The sequence below is a fragment of the Phocoena phocoena genome, chromosome 14 (assembly GCF_963924675.1).
Source record: "Phocoena phocoena chromosome 14, mPhoPho1.1, whole genome shotgun sequence".
NCBI lineage: Eukaryota > Metazoa > Chordata > Mammalia > Artiodactyla > Phocoenidae > Phocoena > Phocoena phocoena.
In genome coordinates, this window is record NC_089232.1 from 67738640 (window position 1) to 67757803 (window position 19164).

General features: G+C 51.3%; 1 protein-coding gene across 1 annotated transcript in view; it reads right to left on the reverse strand.

Moving 5' to 3' along the window:
* PLB1 (phospholipase B1) overlaps positions 1 to 19164 on the reverse strand; it is a 123974-nt gene that overhangs the window by 13391 nt on the left and 91419 nt on the right. Inside the window, exons 40-48 of the mRNA XM_065890838.1 lie at positions 18204 to 18299; positions 17583 to 17654; positions 11282 to 11347; positions 8053 to 8113; positions 7371 to 7429; positions 5104 to 5171; positions 4813 to 4856; positions 4496 to 4595; positions 757 to 808 (exon numbers count right to left, since the gene is read on the reverse strand). Of these exons, the coding sequence (XP_065746910.1) occupies positions 757 to 808; positions 4496 to 4595; positions 4813 to 4856; positions 5104 to 5171; positions 7371 to 7429; positions 8053 to 8113; positions 11282 to 11347; positions 17583 to 17654; positions 18204 to 18299 (618 nt within the window). The remainder of the gene's footprint in view (positions 1 to 756; positions 809 to 4495; positions 4596 to 4812; positions 4857 to 5103; positions 5172 to 7370; positions 7430 to 8052; positions 8114 to 11281; positions 11348 to 17582; positions 17655 to 18203; positions 18300 to 19164) is intronic.

Below are 19164 nucleotides of genomic sequence, written 5' to 3' on the forward strand. Positions count from 1 at the left end.
TGTGTGTGTGTACGCGCGCACGTGTGTGCTCACTCAGTACAGAGGACCTTTTTCCCTTTGAGATCCTCTTAAGAAAGTTGCAGTCCGGGAGGAGGTGGTGTGTATTAACCCACCCCTAAAAGGGGATCGAAAGGCCTTCAAAGGAGCCGAGGGCACAAGACACATCTAGAAGCAAAAGCCCAGAGCTGGCCTCTCTTGAGGCCTGGGTCCAGGGAGGGGGGTGGAGGAGGAGCCCCTCGTGGACTGAGAGTTGGGAGGGGGACGGGGCGGCCCCCGGGGGAGCCTGCTTTCCACTCAGCGACGCCATAATAGGAGTCCTCCCAGACGCTGAGTTCCAAGGCATAAACACAGAGTGTTTAAAAAAGTGCTGGTGGGGAGGTTTAGAGGGGCCGGGTTAGCGGGAAGGAGGAAGGGTTGGAATGAGCTGCCTATTTTTAGAGGCCAAAGTTTACATAATAGGGCTCTGGAAGCCAGCTCCTGGGTAAAGTGGAAAGCTGCCAGAGGCCGAGGTCTGCCACCTCCGGCCACCCTCTGCCCCTCTCACCTCCTGCAGCTGGCCCTGGGGGGAGGGGGGTGGCAGAGACGGGCGGCGTCTTGGTGGCAAGGCCTGCTACTCGTGGCTCCTTTGGCCCCTCTTAAGGACCAGCCAAGAGCCTGAGCTGCAGTGATACAGAGGGGGCTCTTTTAGGGCAGCTTGCACCCACCCCAGCTACGGGCAGAGCGCCTTTCAGGGGTGGCCAGGGGTCCTGTACTCACAGGGCTGTTCTTCATTCGCTCCATGAGGTCCCGGGCCTGGGCCGGCATGTCACTGGAGGGGGGGAAGAGAAGGGGACGTTAGGGCTGGCTCACGAGGGAGGGCTCAAGCTGTAGGATTTGGGCCTGGCAAGGAGATGTTTCAGGAAGAAAAATGTTATATAAAGTTCACTCCTTCAGAATGCATTGCAAGGCTTCCAATTCTCAAGAAATCTCAACCTGTTTAAAAATCAAAGATCTGCCATGGACCTTGAAGCCGTAATTGATCCTGACCCTGCCAAGGGCTAATCTGCATCTCCCCACCCCCTTCTGCAGGCCTGGTCCTCTGAAGCCACTTCAGGGGGATCTGCTCGACCTTCCCATCAGGGACATTCCCTTATACTTCATCCAGCTCTTTCGCTGCAGGATGAAACTGAACTGAGCCTGTCCAGTTCTTATTTGGCTGTCTGTTTTAAAAATAACCTTTTGTATACTTGAAAAAATTCATCGTCCCAAATGATCCCTCAGCTTTCTCCTTTCCAAGCTTCACGACTCCTTTAACCTTCACCTCTAAGTCCCACTCTCTGTTCCTTTAATCCTTTTGTTATTCTTTTCTGTAGTTCCTTTGGATTTCCACACCATTCCCCATCTCCTCACTTCTCCCACTTGCAACAAAACAGGACGGGGGAGACAAATATGGACAGGACTAGTTCTTCCTTCACCTCCTGGATACCTGCCACGAACGAGGAATTGAATGCTTCTGGATAAGAGACAGGTATGTCAACGGAAGCTTGCCCAGCAATAAAGGGGAATGAACTAGTGATACACAAAACAATGGGGATGTACCTGAAAATAATTTTGCTGGGTGGAAGAAGTTAGACAAGAAAAGAGTACATAGTCTATGGTCCTGTTTCTGTAAAGTTCTAGAAAATTAAAACTAATCTATAGTGACAAGAAAGCAGGTCAGTGGTTACCTGGGGCCCAGGGAGTCGGGTAGAGACAGGAAGGGGCGGGAGGGAGAGATTGATTACAAAGAAATACAGGGAAACTTTTGGAGGTGATGGATATATTTATCATCTTGATTGTGGTAATGGTTTCACAGGTATATGCATATAACAAACTGATCAAATTGTACATTTTTAATATGTACAGTGTACTCGTCAATCACACCTCAATAAACTGTTATTTAAAAAAAGATATGTATGTGAGAAGGGATACAGCCAATGGAGGCTTCCATGGAAGAAATCATAAAAGCAGTAACTGGTACAGAATGGGCATTTTAAATCTTTGCATGTCCACAGTGAGCTGGGCATGTGGCCAAGCATACATGGTACCATCCCTGCCATGTTTCTCATTAATACATTCAGGACCGCATCTCATATGCTACTGCTACTGATGCGTGTGTCAGAAAGCTACAAAGAAAGCCTGTCCTGGTTAAAGGTGACCACAGAAATCCCTGTAACCTTTTAATAGGTTCAAGATACGAATAGGGGAATCCACGGGTGATAAGCCCTCAAGGGCACTAGGGGAAGTCAGGAATGGCCTCTCCTCCCCTCTTCCCAGCCATGGTTCTTCCCATGCGTCAGGCTCAGCGCAAGCCCTACCTCCCCCATGGGCCTTCTCTCCGGGCTTGTTTATCCACACCTCCTCTGTTTCCTTTTTCAGTCTTGATGTGAAGAGCCATGCTCTGGGAGTTACAGGACCGGGAGTCCCCTTCCAGCTCTGCTACCAACGTGCCGTGGAGCTCACCCAAGTTACTGGGTCCTGCTAGCCTTGAAATTTTTCATCTTTTAAACAAACAGCCAAGACTAGATGACTTCTGGGGTCCCTTCCGGGTCTGCATCTGTCTGTATTCAGCCTGCCCAGTTCACATTTTGTACCTTTCTCTTCTCTTAGTTGTGCTCCAAAGAACAAAATCATTTCAGTCTGCAACGTTGCCATTACACAGCACTGTTTTTTTTTTTTTTTCCCAAAAATTATGTCCTGTAAGTTTAGGCTTCTTAACTAGAAAGCAAGCTCTTTATAGGCAGGCAGTTCACTTTTTGATTCTTTTGTATCTTTTAGTAACCATCTTGGGGCTCAGTCCTTCCCAGCTGTTCAGTGAATTCTTGCTTATTGATGGATGGAAAGGAAGTTCGATCTTGAATAAAACTTTGAAACGAAATACTCTAATAATGGCAAACTATTTTTGCATACATATTATATACTGTACTAAGTGCTTTCCATGGGTTATTGGTCTCATTTAATCCTTGTGACAACTCTGAGAAATAGGTACTATTATTATTCTCATTTATAGATGGGGAAACTCAGAGATACTAAGTGACTTGCCCAAGGTCACACAGCCAGCAAGTCTGGGGGCTGGGATATAGACATAGATGGTCTGACCTCAGGTCTCATTATCCTGGCTGCTCTGCTGTGGTATTTATCTTTCTCTCTAGGTGAACTCATCCTTACCCACACTGTGCTAAATGGCACAGTGCAGGTAAGGGAGACTCACAGAACAGTTCTCCAAACTTGCTTACTTAAGCTGACTAATGGCTCGCTCTCCTTTCCCCTAACACGGGACCGCAGAGATACTAAAAAGAAGCTGCATGTCTCGGCTACTTCCCCTGCCACTCTTCCCCAGGCGCTCTTGGTGCCTGATGGGGGACACCAAGCAGCAGTGAAATAGAAAAAGCAGTTTAAGAGAAGTGAAGCAGGAACGGGGAAAGGGGCTTGAATGTCAACAGACTAAGGAATCAATTCCTGGTTAATGAAGCCTGGGCTCTAAAAAAAAATAATAAAAAGGTAATAATAATAATGGTAATACCAGCAACTAGAGGTTGATATCATGGCCCCATGAAGCCCAATTTTTTTGCAGAAAATAATTCTTCCTGCTTATGATGTTGAGGACCTGACATCGCTTCCTGTGGCTCAGAGGCTCAAAGCGAGCGTGGGACCCTCCTTACCGCGTCTGAAAGGAACTTTCCCTGTAAACAGGGTGAGTCAAGCGGGTTCTGTTTCCCTGGTGATCTGAGCGCAGCAACCCTTCTACAAAGCAAAGACCCAGCACGCTCTGTGCAGAAAATCAATGAACTCCGTCAGGCATTTCAACTTTAATTATCTGGGTTGTTGTCAACCACAGAAATCCAAGTGAAAACAAACAACTGCTATGTTGTTTTGAGGGCCTACCATCTAACTCCCTAGTGTCGATATACGGCTTTTTCAGAGTCAAGGGCTGGAGGTTCAGAGGCGAGAGAAGGGAGGAGGGAAGGGCGGCCAGCCGTGAGGTCCTGCTCTGTGTCCCCAAGGTGCTGAGAGTTGTCACCTGCACATTCGACCCCAGCCTCCTCTGGGCTGGGAGACCAGCTGGAGTCAGCAGGAGGGCACCCTGCGCCCTGGCCGCACGCTTCCTGTCCGGCCACCCTCAAGGGCTTCTCCCCACTGCCCTGAGAGGTGCTAACAGCTCAGTGGGCAGAGCGAAGGCTCTGATTCAGCCTGGTCTGATCCTGGCTCCTCTGGTCCCTCGCTCTGATAACCTTGGGCCATTCAGGAAACGGTCTAAGCCTCTGTGTCCTCACGCTGGTACCCATCTTGAAGGGTGTAAGGATTACAGGAGATAATCCACATGAGGGGACAGCTCAGGGCCGGGCAGCAGAAGCGCTCCGTGCACCACGGCTCTTACGGCCCGTCTGTGGGCCCGGGTCCCAGACATCACCCTTCTCTCATCCCCGATCTCTCGGCCTTGCCCTCCTCTGTCCCTCCAGTACCCACGTCTACTCACCGAGCTCTGGCCCCTCCCACTGCTGCATTCAGCCCAGCGGTCTCCTCCCGGGTGCCGGCGGAGAAGCCGAAGATTTCGGGGTTGAACTTCTTCAGAATGTCTTTGAAGAGGGAAGGAGCAGAGAGCACAGGTGAGAGGGAGATGGACGAGCAGTGTTGGGGCACAGGTGTGGGCAGAACGCTTCTGGGTCTTTTCAGGGCAGGCTGACTTCTCTCCTTACAGACAACCTTCTCTTCCCTCGCTCAGGGGAAGGGCCCTGGTCTCAGGGAGGGGTTGCTACGGCCACAGTGATGGTGCCTCTCCGTGTTGCTACTTACTGGGCAGTGTGGTGTGGGTCCCCAAGTCGCCATCCCCTCCAATGCTGGGGAAGAGAAAGCACATTTGTTAAAATCACAGGTCATCATATTTCTGAGTCAGAACCAGACAGTCTGCCCTGGGGCAGGATTCCCATCCCCCTTAGGAATAACAGAAGCATCGGGGATTCGCCTTGCATCCCAGCACCGGGCCTCGAGTACCCGGCCTCACCTCTGGAGGGGTGACAGGGAAACACACCACCCATGCTTCTGTGGGGAGCGTCATCAACAGAGATGAGTGGAGAACACCCTCACCTCCAGGAGAGTCCCCTCCAGGCTGTGGGGAGGTCACTGGAGTTGCTGGGTCGGGCTCCCACCGCTGTCTGAAAGGCAAAGAGAAGGCTCTAGAGCTGGGCTGGGTCGGGTGCAGGCTGGGGGCACCGGGGAGGGGCCCTCTTGCCCTGGTGTAGCAGCTGGGACCTGGATTTACCTTTTCTGAAAATGGTACTAGCTTTTCCCCAGGCCACTTAATCTCGGAGTCGTCCTGACTTCCCAATCTTCCACACACAACCAGTAACCAAGTTGTGGAAGAAGCAAGATTCTTCCTCCCCAGCCTCTCTGGCTTCCATCCCTTTCTTCGTGTTCCCTTTGCCATATTTCCAGGTGAGACTCTCATCTCCCCACCATGGACAGCTCTGGCCTCCACCTGACCCCACAGTCTCCAGTGTCTCTTCCCATCTCACGGGGCTGCCCACCTGCTCTGCCAAGCACACCTGTTCCTTCATGCCTCCCCCAGACTCTGACCTTTCAGTGGGTGCCTCTTACTCACAGGGTCAGAGCCAAACCCCTTCACCAACATTCAGAGCTCACCATGACCTGGTTTCCACTTTCCTTTCCTTGTTCACCGCCTCCTTTCCTGTCCACACAAACCTTCAGGTCTAAACAAGTTGATCTGAAGCATGAGGGCCTTGGACCAGCCTACTACCAGCCACTCCATCCTTTCTGGGAATGCTAAGGCTCCTCCTTTCCAGCCATTATGTCTCCAGTTCATTCTCTAACACCTTTGTCAATTTCTGCCTCCTCCATAATGCTTTTTCTAAAGGCCCTATTTTTAACTTTTTTTTTTTTTTTTTTTTTTTTTTTTTTTGCGGTACGCGGGCCTCTCACTGTTGTGGCCTCTCCCATTGCGGAGCACAGGCTCCGGACGCGCAGGCTCAACGGCCATGGCTCACGGGCCCAGCCGCTCTGCGACATGTGGGATCTTCCCGGACCGGGGCACGAACCCATGTCCTCTGCATCAGCAGGCAGACTCTCAACCACTGCGCCACCAGGGAAGCCCTAAAGGCCCTATTTTTAAAATTAATGTTTATTGGAGTATAGTTGCTTTCTAAAGGCCCTATCTTAAAAAAAGAGAGTATTCCTCTTTGAAAATTACAAAAGTAATATGCATTCACTATGACCAATGAAATGATACAAAGATGTTTTAATTACTAATTTACCCCTACTTTAATAACCTGCCCCCTGCTCCAGGTTCTACATCCCCTCCCTCCTCACCCCTTACCCTCACATACACGCTACCAGGATCAATTAATGGTTAAGAGCCTGGTGTGTATCCTTCCTTCCACAGCTTTCCCCACGTTCATACCAAAATTAAAACACACTCAAACCCATCTGGAGAAGTTGTTCTTTACTGAAATGAATACCTGATTTCACAAGTCCGGTTTGTCCCCTATATGATTACGTACCTCCTTCTGTGTAAGTGTTTTTTATTTCCCCAGCTGGACAAGTTTCCGGAGGGTTAAGACTACATCTCATACTTATTTTCCCTCTGAATTGCTAGCAGAGTGTCTCACACACAGACAATAGCTAAATAGTCGGCCAATACAATTCCTTTGGTGAAACTGGGCTACGTGCAGGTATTGGGCCCCCTCTGTCCCCACAAACACATCTTTAAATGGGGTGAGTGGGTGCTGGGCAGTGTGTGGGTAAGACCCACCACCCTAGGAGTCTGGGTGAAGGAGATGAGTTCCCTGGTAAAGGCAGGCAGACTTGAATAAGTACCTTAACACAGGGGTCCCCAACCCCCGGGCCTCAGACCAGTACTGGTCCGAAGCCTGTTAGGAGCTGGGCCGCACTGCAGGAGGTGAGTGGCGGGCAAGTGAGCAAAGCTTCACCTGCGATTCCCCACCGCTACTCATTGCTCACTTTACCACCTGAACCCATCCCCTGCCCCCCTCCCCGGTCCGTGGAAAAACTGTCTTCCACGAAACCTGTCCCTGGTGCCAGAAAGGTTGGGGACCGCTGCCTTAACACACACAGATGAAATGCTTGGGAACAGTGGGGAAGGGGGATGGACGGCTTCTATCAGGGGATGGAGGGGAGGCCCCGTGGAAGAGGTGGTGTTGAGCCAGGCTGTGGAAGGGAGGAGGGGAGGGCATTCTCGATTGCCTGCTGGTGTTTTGCGGCTGCCTGGCTATGTTTCATTGCCGGCCACAGGTATGTTCTCAGCTAAATGCTGAACACAGAGCTGATGTGGAGGAAGAGGTGATTCCGCACAGGGCCTGGCCCAGCTCAGTACTCACAGTCAGCGAGTCACCCAGGGCAGCCACCACTTTGATATCCGCTGGTCGGAGCTCATGGACTAGGGAGACAGGAAAAAAGATGGATGGTCAGTGGAGGTCTTCCTTTGAAACTATTAACTTGGCTAGGAGTCTGAGATTCTGTTCTTATGCCACAGGTTCCCATTAAACTTATTTCTAGCCTAAGGCTTTAGAAAATTTGTATTTTCCATCTATTCAGAGCAACTAAGGCACTGAAGGTAATGGCCTTGATGGCTCTCATCCATCCTGAGAGGAGCCCAATTCACACTGGAGCGGTCCAGGAAAGTTCCAGCTGGGTGGGGGGGGGGGGCGGGTGGGTCATGAGCACGGGTAGAGAGGACCCCAATCCCTGACTACACCTACCTCACTGGGCAGGGAGGTCAGAAAGGCTGCCATTGGGACTAAGCCGAGAGGAGAAGTGTGGTTTGTGGAGAGCCTGGGAGCCCAGCAGTGCTGCAGCCTAGCTTGTCATGGGCTACCCGGATCAAGGTCTGCACCGCATGGGAATCAGCAAGACCTGCTCAAGGCTCCCCGGATCAAGGTCTGCACCGCATGGGAATCAGCAAGACCTGCTCAAGGCTCCAAGGTGTGTTTGCAGGTTCTCCCAACAACCTGACACTTAACCAGGCCCTTGACTGAAGCGGGTGGTGATGTTTATACTAACCTGACGTGGGGACACTGTTGGAAGGATTCCACTCCTCACACAGGAAGTCACTGCCCCAGTTCTAAATCAACAGGAGGAAAGACACAACACCCGACACTCACTGTGCAGGAAGGTTAGCTTCAGCCCAGGAAGAACTAGCTAAGGAATTCTTGGTGGAGGCTGGAATTATGTTACTGTAGGGGATCATGTGAGGCTAGAGCTGTGAGTTGTGGATGGAGTGAGAGGGGAATCAGAGAGGAGAAAATAGGTCTCTCCCCACCCGCCATGCACAAAACACACGATGTGTGGACACACTCATGCACACCCACAGTCTTTCCCACCTCAACTTATCTACACCCTTAAATGGAGCCCACAGTCATCCAAAGTAGGGGAGAAAACAGTGAAGGCGTGCAACAGGTGGTCTCCCAAAGGAACACAGACTTGGATGCCTGATAAGAGGTTCCATGTGGGTTTTGGTGGCATCGTTTAACGTGAAACTAATGGACACTAATGACAATGCTAGGACCAAAACAATAATTACAATATATTTAGGACAGTAACGTGAAATTTTTACAACTGCAAAGTTTCTGGTTTCTGCATATCATTTCTGAATATGTGCATATCATTTCTTTTGGTGTATTTAACTTAATGGCCAAACAATTCCTTGTATGTATATAAATTAACGTCTATAACCTGGATACCTTCAGTCCAATTCTCTTGTCTCCGGAATATAGGGCACACTTGCCAGGCGCTGGAGGAGGGGATGGGGAGGGAAGCAGAGGGCGCAGAAGTTGGGGGAAAGACAGAGTCCCTTCCCTAGTGCAGACGCTTGCACGTGCCCAGAGGGGCCTGAGGGACAAGCCCAGTAGGGCTGAGTGCACAGTAGGGCTCCACACACGGGTGTTGTCCGGTTGACTGATTCTCTAGGCGTGTGGTTGCCAAAGGCTTTGGAAGCTTGTCTCTTTCATTTGGTCAGATGATGAGGCAGACATGCCTTGTTAAAACACTCCTCTCACAAGGGAGCAAAAATGAAACTTCCTTTAAATATTAGTTGCTTAATCTGATGTAATTTCGTTTATTCCAAGGAACTGCTCAATTCACCACACGGATGGAGTCCTTCTTCCGTGTGGGAGTTCTACTGAAATCAAGAACACGTTTGTGCGCAGATGACAAACATCTGGGGAAGATGCGATTAAAAAAAAGTCTATAGCCGTGAGCACTTTAGAAACACCTCAGAGAACTGGTGAGCCAGAGACGAGCCCGTCCCATGCAGATGAACAGACCCAGGTTGGAAATGGAGCGCTCTCGTCTGTCCCAAGGGAAGAAGTGTACTTGGCACCCTACGCCAGGGCGCCTGGATCCCCTGCGGGTCTTGTTAAATGCAGACCCTGAGACAGCAGGACTGGTGCGCTGCCTAAGACTCTGCATTTCTAACAAGTTCTCAAGTAATGTTGCTGTTGCCTGTCTGTGGCTAATTTAAATAGCAAGGTATTTTAAAAAAAGAAACAAATCCCACCACTTTCTAGGCCTGGGTTTTTAACTCTGCCAGCAACAGAAGCAAAGACACATGAGACTAAGATCCAAGAGGACAGGACCAGAGCCACTGTTTTCACCAGTGTATACCCAGCACTTTGTACAGTGCCTGTGCCATTTAGGTATCCAATAAATATATACGCATGTTAGATAAATCAGTCAATGCCCAAGTGACAAGATGTAGCTGACATTTCAATTCTAATGGATTTTGTCAGTGGTTGGCCTGGGACACACCTCTGTTGGGCTAACGCGAGCCTAAGAGAATTCAGAGAGGCTGGATGGCGGCATTACCACACGGCTTGTATCCCAGCGCTTAGCACCTAACGGTCCTTCAATAATTTCAGGTGAGTTAGTCTCAGTGCTTCAGCTGGCTTATAAAAGGTCTTTCCTCAATCACTCCTGCTGCTCCCGAATCCATTTTCCACACTAGTCAGGGGGTCTTTAAAAGGGTGAAATAGATTACATCACCTTCTCCTAGAACCTCCGACAGTTTCCCACAGCGCTCCACCTGAAGTCCAACCTTCTTTCTTAGGGATTCAGGTTCCCTCAATTCAGGGTCCCTCAATAAACCCTCTGGTCTCATGACCTACTCTCTACCTCACTCACACACCCACAGCCACACTGACTTCTTTCTCTCATCAAATACACCCGACTCAGCCCCACTTCTGAGCCTTTGCACTCCCTGGTCCTGCCTGGGACTCTGGCTCTGGCTCTCCAGATAGCCGGCATCTTTTCATCATACACATCCCAGCTCAAATCTCTCCTCCTCAGAGAGGCCTGACGTGGTCTGCACGGCTCATGAGAACATGCCACCCTCCCTGCCCCATCTCACTTTCCTGCATCACCTTCCTCAGAGCTGTCTTCACTCTATGAAATGACTGTGCTTAGCTGTCTACTGGATGCCTCCTCTGGTAGACTGTAGGCTCCATGAGGGGTGGGACCCATCTGTCTGGTCCACTGCTCTATCTTCCTGAATCAGTGTCTGACACATAGTAGGTGCCCAGTCTGGAATGACCTCTAACTCCTGAGGGCAGGACCACGCGGACACTTCTCTGAACGGCCTCCGGCCCCTCGCACAAGACTGGACAAACCATAGGTGCTCATCCGATACTGGTGGCTGATCCCTCGATCTGGTGGCCGACACGTGTGGTCTGGACCCGGCCGGTCCTGCAAGGCCGGGCGTGGTTCAGGATCCTTCAGGCCATCTCTGCAGTAGCTGCCCCTAAAGCCACGGGCCCTGAATCCTCAGAGCTAGAATGATTGACTTGAACCAGAATGATTGACTTGAACCAAACAAGCCCTGGAGACCCACCTGCATATGTGTCAGCTTCCTGTTGGGCCCAGCCCCCGGAATTGAGGTTCTTCCCCCTCAACTACAGGAAACTGACAGTGCATCATACCCACTGCCTCCCCCTCATCTCTTCTTGAAAGGCTGAGCTGCCTCAGCAGAGATGATGTTTGTGCAAAGGTCAAAGACAACTGATCCACAGGCACTTCCTCTAGCTGGTTGCTGACATGAGGTAAACACTCGAGAACACGTTAGGACAATCCTGGGACTCTGTGGTTCAGGAGCCTTTTCTTCACATTCCAATTTCCAGTATGTAAGAGGGGTACGTTTCTGATGAAGCTAACTCTCGGAGACCCACACCATGCCCCGAGTCGCCGGGAGGTGGACATGGTTTGTCCCTGAGAGAGGCAGACGTGCGTCAGGGGTTACCTCAATGGATGGCTTCGTGGGGTATGTGTAGTTACTGTTCCGGGGGGTTCTCAGGAAGGGTTCATTCTAAGAGAGAAAAGAAACCACAGGGAGAGGTTATCTGACAGCCTGGAAGATTGCTTAGGAAACATTAAGTACTAACAATCCTGTCCTGTAGATTTATTTAACGTGATCTTCTGCATTTAAATAGAAAGAACCGTACAAACATAATTTCATTCATTCCCTAGAGGGTTTTACATAACAGCTTTGACAAGGGGTGCACAATAAAAGGCCTAAAAAGGGTTCCGTACGTGTTCTATTCAGGGTTCTGCGCTTTTGTTTTCACCTCCCTCATCCTCAGAATGATTTTCTTTCCTTTGTCATTTCTCTGGCAAGAGATTCACATTATAGCACTTTTTTCTTCACCAACAAGTGTTATGATCGTCAATGTATTTTAATATCTGTTGCTATTATTATTATTTTGCCTCCTTTGAATTATGTATCTTACCCCCTTTGGGTTGGCTTCACATACTCTGGTTGTGTTTTTTTTTTCTCGTGAAACAGCCTCTTCTTTCCCTGCTCGCCTATTTATTTTACAGCCAGTTTCACACATGCCCAGTCAAGAATCCAGGTCTATTCAGCTGTGGGTGATAAGTTAGTCGAAGAAGGAAGTAGACAAAGGAGAAACGGGGGAAAGCAGGTAATGAGAAAATGTGAAAATGACAGTGAAGCCATAAGAAGTTCATAAGCCAGAGATCAGGCCAAACAGCCCAGGGCTGTCAACACCTTCACAAGACGTGCTGAGTGGGGTAGAAGGGCCATGGTCTGAAAATTTGGGAATAACATGGGAGTAAGTAGGAAGAACCGGAATGTTGGAGAAGAGGTCATTGGAGATCTGAACCAGGGGTTGAAAGCTGACTGCCCATCTGCTCTATTTTGGCCTGAAAGGTGCTTAAAAAGGAAGAGGAGGAAAGGAAGGGAGAGGAGAGAAGACCAACTCTGAATGCTTCCAGAAGGGGTGTGTGCCCTTCAGTTCTGGCCCTACCACCTCCTCTTGTCCCAGACCTGATCCCATCCACACAGTTGTGTTCCTGCCTGGCACTGCATCTGAGTTTGCAACCCCTGAATGCCCCCGCTCTACAGATGAGGAGCAACTGGGGGGCAGAGTGGAGGAGGGACCTGCTCCAGGTGGAGAGCAGGCAGTGAGTGCAGAGCCGGGCCCGACCCGTCAAGCCTCCTGACCAGCAGTGGCCTCCTTCCATTCCTCACGGGGAATTCCTCCTGATCACGGGGGTCAGGTCCGAGAAAGACCCTGCTGGTCAGACAGAGGGATGAGGAAGAGAAGGTCTCAGCAGTCACCTTGGAGGATGAAGTCTAGGTACATGAAAGCCCTAGCCCTCAGCACAGACCCTGGCTCCCTGGGCAGTGCACGTCTCTCCTAACCTCCGAGTCTCGGCATTCCTAGCTGCAACACGATTCAGAGGGGGCACTCGGGGCCAAGGGCGGGAAGTGTGCCCTGGACCATCTGCAACAATGCAAGGAGACAGAGCTTACAGTGGCACGTCGCCCCGGCTAACGAGGCTTGTCTCTGGCCAATGCTATTGTGTCCCCTGAGCTTCACCATCAGACGAGGGCACTCTGGGAGCATCCTATAAATAAATGACCCACCTTCGTAGAGCCCCATGTGTTCAGAGCTCTGTTCTAGGCGCCAGAATGAGGGGAGGATACAGAGGCTTACAACCCAGTCAGGCAGAGGACATCAGAGGATAGCGAAGCATCAGAGGATAGCGCGTCCAGTAAGTGCAGTAACTGCTGAGGAACGGCTGCAAGATCTGGGAATGTGTGGTCCTCAAAGACGAGACTCACTGGGAGGGGGGTCACTCGTTATCGTTCTCTCCCCACTTCACGGGAGCCCCGATGGGGCACAGGGCCTGGGGGCTGGAGCTAGTCTCAGAGTGGCTACCACAGGAAGAACCGGAGAGCAAAGACGCTCCCTGCCCTTCCAGACATGCTTAAAATCCAACTGGAGAGTCTATTCCATAACATGATCCAACGGTAGAGGGAGGGGCCGGAGAGGGGAGACTGAACTAAGGCGTCAGGGAGACACTGGAACGCGGTGGGGAGTGAGGCCAGAACGGGAACAATGAGAACAGGTCCAGGACAGTGGCAGACAGGTGGCCCGGGTGCCCTGGGCCTGTTTTACTGCCCGTTGACCGCACTGTGTCTGCATGAGTCAGACGGGGTTAAAGGCCTGGCGCTGAGCAGAGGGAAGAGGGAACCCATTTAGTCCGCTGGCTCTCCTAGGCTAGGTTGCTAACACCAGTAAGTAGAAAGCTAAGCCTACTGGAGGCCAGCACAAGGAAACGTTCTCCTAGTTAGAGCTGTGCAAAGATGGTGTGGCCTGCCGGTGGGCACAGCCCAGACAGCCACCTGATGTGAGTCAGCAGCGTGAGTCAGTGGTTTCGGGAAAAGGTCTTGTTCATCTTGGCAGTGTTACTAGGTGTAAAGTTCCGTGAAGGAGAGCTGGTTTTCTTCTGTTCTGTGCTGCTCGGACCAAACCAGGTGTGTACTGTCAGGGCCGGGCACCAACTTAAGGGGGGGGCCACGTTCCAAGGAGACATACCTACTACGTGAGGCAGGGTTTGGGACACTTGTCTGCGATAAATAGTTGAGGAAACTGAGGAGAAGACCCAGGGGAGGGTGGTAGTGGTAGAAGAGAGGAGGACATAACAGCAGTGCACGGAACACCCTCTGACATTTCTGTCCCACCTCATCCCAACCTCCCATCCTATCCCATCCCATCATCCCATCCCAAACGCGACCTACTAGGCTGATTTTACAACATATCAACAGGTAGCCACTTGGCTGTTAGAAAAGCACTGCCTTGAGAGTGTGGAAGTTTAAGTAGAAGCCATAGCCTCTAGTTGCCTTGGGAGGGATGTGGTAGAATAATTCAATTATTATATGAGAGATTGCCTCAACAGGACTCCAAGGCCCTCTGCACTGAGAACCTAAGGTTATAAAATTCTCTGTCGCTCTATGATGGGAAGCGTCAGGTGACCTTTAACACACAAAGTGTTGAGGACATGAACTGGGGTGGTGGCAGTGGGAACGGAAAGGGCGCCAGCAGGAAAAGCGCTAGGAAGGATCCCATCAGATAGCGTGCCTGACGTTTCACACCTGCAGAACTGTGACAGCCACAACAACGTGGACAGAAATAGGAAGTCCTAAGGATCAGAGAGTTTGGGAAGACAGCTATTTCGTTCCTATGGACGTTGTTACTCAAACATCATTTTTTGAATGAATATGAGTTTGAGATGATGAGGAGGTCCGGGCAGGAATGGGAGATTTAGAAGTCCAAAGCATTCAAAAGGCAATAGCCCCCATACGTAATTCAAAAGAGAAACACTGCTAAACAATAAAGGAAGTATAAGGGAATCCAACAAACCTCGGCTTTTTCTCAAGATGAAAGACTGGATGAAATAGCACTTGAAATTACTTCACTTTGTCTCTCCGTGTTTCCCCCTGGTTCCCCCATTCTGTGGGTGCCCTGATCATATATTTAATCTGCCTTCTGGGTAAGCTTACACCATAGGGGGCAACCAAGGGGGAAAGATCTCTTAAGGGTTAGAAAAAGAGCTCAAGTTTGGGGAAAAAAAGTAAGAAATGACGACACAGGTTGGGGGATCCTAGGCAAAGACATTCAACGGGAAACCCTGGTAATGGACAGATCTCAGAGTGAGGGGACCTAAAGAAAGAGAAAAGAGAATAGGGCTGAGACATGGAAGTTGGAGAATGTCCACATTTTCGATGCTGGGAGAAAGGAAGGAGGGTCATTAAAAGAGATGAGAAGGGGCAGACGCTAGAAAACAGAACAATCAAGGTGGTTTTACATCCACGAATGCAAGGAGGAATAAATTCACGGAGGAGGTGGCTAACTCTGACAAACGCTTCTAGAGAGGGCAAGAAAAAGACCTGAAAAAGGACTCCGCTCACCTTTGGCCGATTTCTTCAAAGCTTGGGGAGGAGCCACAGCCAGCAGCCCTGGGTTAGGGAAGGAGTGGGCAGAGGCCATGAAGGCAGGAAGGGGACAACAGTCACAGTCCGCAGAGCAACTGATCAAAAGTTGGCCATAGGGCTTCCCTGGTGGCGCAGTGGTTGAGAGTCCACCTGCCGATGCAGGGGACGCGGGTTCGTGCCCCGGTCCGGGAAGATCCCACATGCCGCGGAGCGGCTGGGCCCGTGAGCCACGGTTGCTGAGCCTGCGCATCCGGAGCCTGTGCTCCGCAACGGGAGAGGCCACGACAGTGAGAGGCCCGCGTACCGCAAAAAAAAAAAAAAAAAGTTGGCCATAAAATCCTGTGTGCAACCTTAAAGTCTAACAGAAATCCATGGAATACTGTTAAGTGCCCGACCTGGCTGGGCAGAATGCACTTGCAGTTGATCGGGGCTGGGGGAGGCACAGGCAGGAAGCTGAGAGAGCTCCCCAGTGCTTGCATCCGTCCCTGCCCCCTCCTCCCTGCTGGGTCCTGCCTGTGGCCTCTATGTTTAGACTCAGCTAGGATTAAGATATGTGATGCCTGGCCCCTGTCAGCTCACACTGAGTTGCTGGTGGACTTTTATATAGCTCCAAGGCACATGGGAGGGAGCAGATGGGACCTGAGGAATGCAGAATTCTACGTTGCCTGGTGCGCTGAAGTTGGGCTGGCCAACAGATGGATCCTTTTGGAATGTGCTCTGGGGTTGCCTGGCAACTGCTTCTCCCAGGCTGGGCTTCTACGGTTCCAGGAGGCTGGATTTGCTCTCCTCTGCTCACCAATGGCTCATTCAGGTTCTGTCCAGGAGGAGAAGCGGAGCCTGATGTGGCTTGAGAGTCTGGGTGAAGCAGCAGCCTTTCGGGGCTCCTTGCCTGATCTGGGACTTTGAAGCCTATGGTGACAGGGCTCTACCTGTTCCAGTGCCTAGGCTCCAAGCTGGTACTTAACAGATATTTGTGAGGAGGAGAGCAAATGACGGCTCCCTGGAATGGGTTGTTATTACTTTTACTATTTAATGGAAGGGAACTTGGCAGATTGGAGAGGGTTTTCCATGGCTGATGCTCAGAATGGCCATATGGGTTCTGAAAATATTGAAATACTTACCCCCGTATGGCTTACAGCCACTACTCTGAGTCCCCGAATGCCCCCACTACCCAGGTTGCCTGGTCCCTCCCCTAGAACCCGCTGTACATGGATCTAGCAATTAAAGGGTTTACACCTGGCACAGAAGGGCCCTCTAGGACCTTGCCCACATTGCACTGATTATTCCATCTTTTGACCATCTCCTTCGCTCCAAGCCCTGGACCCGGCATCTGAGCCCTCTGCTACCACTGCCTTCACTCCTGCATCCCTTCTTCCCACCCTCCTGATGAAGCTGATGGGACACAAGACTGAGCCTGGGCCTGAGACTGGGGTGGGGAAGGCAGCAGACAGGGAGGGGTATACCAGGCAGGGCTGCCCACTGTCTCTGGAGCCCTGGCAGACACACGGGGGAGCTGCAGGTCCTCTCCCTGCTCAGCTGGGAGGGTGGGAGAGGGCGAAGCAGCCCAACCCAGGTGGGAAACCCAGCCTCCCAGACCGGGTCAGGCTCTCCTGCTTTCATCGCCTCTGAGGGCTCTCTGGCCTCAGCCTTATTTAGTTAAAGAGCCATAAGACAGGGGGCTAGAAGAGGGGGTTGAAGGCAATGGGCACATGTACCTGCCCCACTCCTGGGTCTGAAATCAGGTTTAACAACCACTTAGATCTTCCTCCTTAAAAGGAGCCCAGCCAGCCTCACTCCAGTCATGGCAAGGCCGGGCCTGCTTGTCCCTCCCCCACCTAGCTCCAGGGCTCTCCTCTCTGACCCTCTCCCTGCCGGACATTCCCGATCCAGGCTCGACGACCACTAACCACAGCTTCTGAGCCCAGCTGGCTTCTTGCTAGGCCTCCAACCTGCAGCCAGACCTTCCCAACTGCCCCACGTACCGCTGCTGAAATGAGTGGTCTTGCCACCTTCTGGCTTATTAATGCCACTTCTCAAGAATCCACATCCGTCACCCTGCTCGTCTCCCTCTACTGGGGCCAGGCCTCCTCTCCCACCTGCCTCTTCTAAAGACACAGGTGCTTCTGTACCTTCTTCTACCCCTCTCTGTTCTCCTCCACTTTCCTCCATCCTCCGAAGTCCGTCCTCTCCCAGTCAGGGGGCAAGATGGGCAAAGGGGAAGCTGTGGTGTGGGGTGAAGGGGATGGGTGGGGTCTGAGCTCTGGGTTTCTGGAGAGCAGCACAGCAGGCCCTCCCTCATTACCTGAGCAGGGCAGGGGAGGGGTATATCTGCCGTCAGGTCCAGGGTATCCGTTTTCTTTCCTAGTGGTTCAAGCTGATTGAGGAAGAAAAGAGAGACGTGCATGTACTAATTTGTTTCCACTGAAGTGAACATTCCCTGGCAGGGCATCCTGCAGTGGGGAGAGCTCGGATTTGAATTCAGGGGGTCTGGCTTCTACTCCTGGCACTGCCAGTTGCCAGCTGTGGGATACGGGGCAAGTTTCTTAGCTTCTGTAGGATTCAGCTTCCTCATAAACTCCCAAGACTTTTCTTGCAGGGCTGTTGAGAAGCTTAAATGAGATAACATGGCTTAAACTGCCTAGAACAGCTGCTGACACAGAAAATACTGAATAAACGTGAGGGTTCTGCCTTGCATTCACGTAAAGAGTCCTGCACCGCAGTTCAAAGCCCATAAGAGAGGAGGCAGTTGATCCCGGAATCATAAGGACTCCGTATTTTCAGTTCTATACAGACTTCCACAGATGCACTGGCCACTGCTCCTCTGTATCTTGCTTGCAAAGGGAGGCCAGGAACAAGCTCCATTCTGGGGGGCTTTGCTCTAGACTAGAACCCCAGAGAACCAGGGACATCCCACTTATTTTACCATATTGACCCAAAGGGCTCTGGAGAGCTGGGAGTGGAATTTCTGATTTGGATGGAGGCAGTCTGGGGCGAAGAAGGACACATCCGGGCGCCCATCCTGAAGGAGAGAAACAGACGTCCTTAAGATCCCGTTGGTGCAGAGGGTGGATAGTGGGCCACAGCCGGTGGGCCTGACCCCTGGGGTTGACCTCTCAATGCCCTCCTCCCCCGAGGGTGCTCCCCGCCTGTGGCTTCCTAAGGCCCTGCTCACCTCGAGAGGGAGATCAGAGCAGTCCCACAGATCAATAGCCTTGAGTGACCCCAAACTCCTAATCTGCTTTCTGGTCCCACAATTCCCCTTATTTAATTTAAAAAGTGCTATATGTATTTTTAGGCACATGTATGTAACCCATGCCATGGTTGAGGGAATGAGATACTAGTCCCTGAGGAAGTCTTGGTCAGCCAGCTGGGAAAAGCTACTTCCCAGCCCTTGGCCAGCTGGTCCCCGTGACCTTGGTGGGGAGAAGAGGCCAAGCCTTCGGGCAGGCCTGGGCAAAGCCTAGGTGCTCAAAGCTTCCTCTGGCTTCCCTCCAGGTAGGCCAGGCCCTTGGGATGGAGGCCCAGGTAGAGAACTGAGTCCCCACCCTGGTCCATTCACAGAGCTCTTCTGCTCAGAGTGGAAGTGTCAAGTGGAGAGCAGAGCCAGGGGTGGAAACGGTACCCTCCGTTATAACTGCAGTGTTGGCTGTGGGGCAGAAAGTAAATAGTCTGGAATCGGACGTGTTCAAATCTCACCTCTGTGCCTTATTTCCTGTATGAGTTTAGGGAAGATACTTCAAGTCTCTGAGCCTCTGTTATATGGGGATGATAAAACTCACCTCAAAAGGCAGTTGTGAAGATTTAATGCGTGGTGCGCACAGTGCCTGGCACATAGTAGGTGCTCAATAAAATGGAGGCTGTGATGAGTAGTAATGGGAACATCT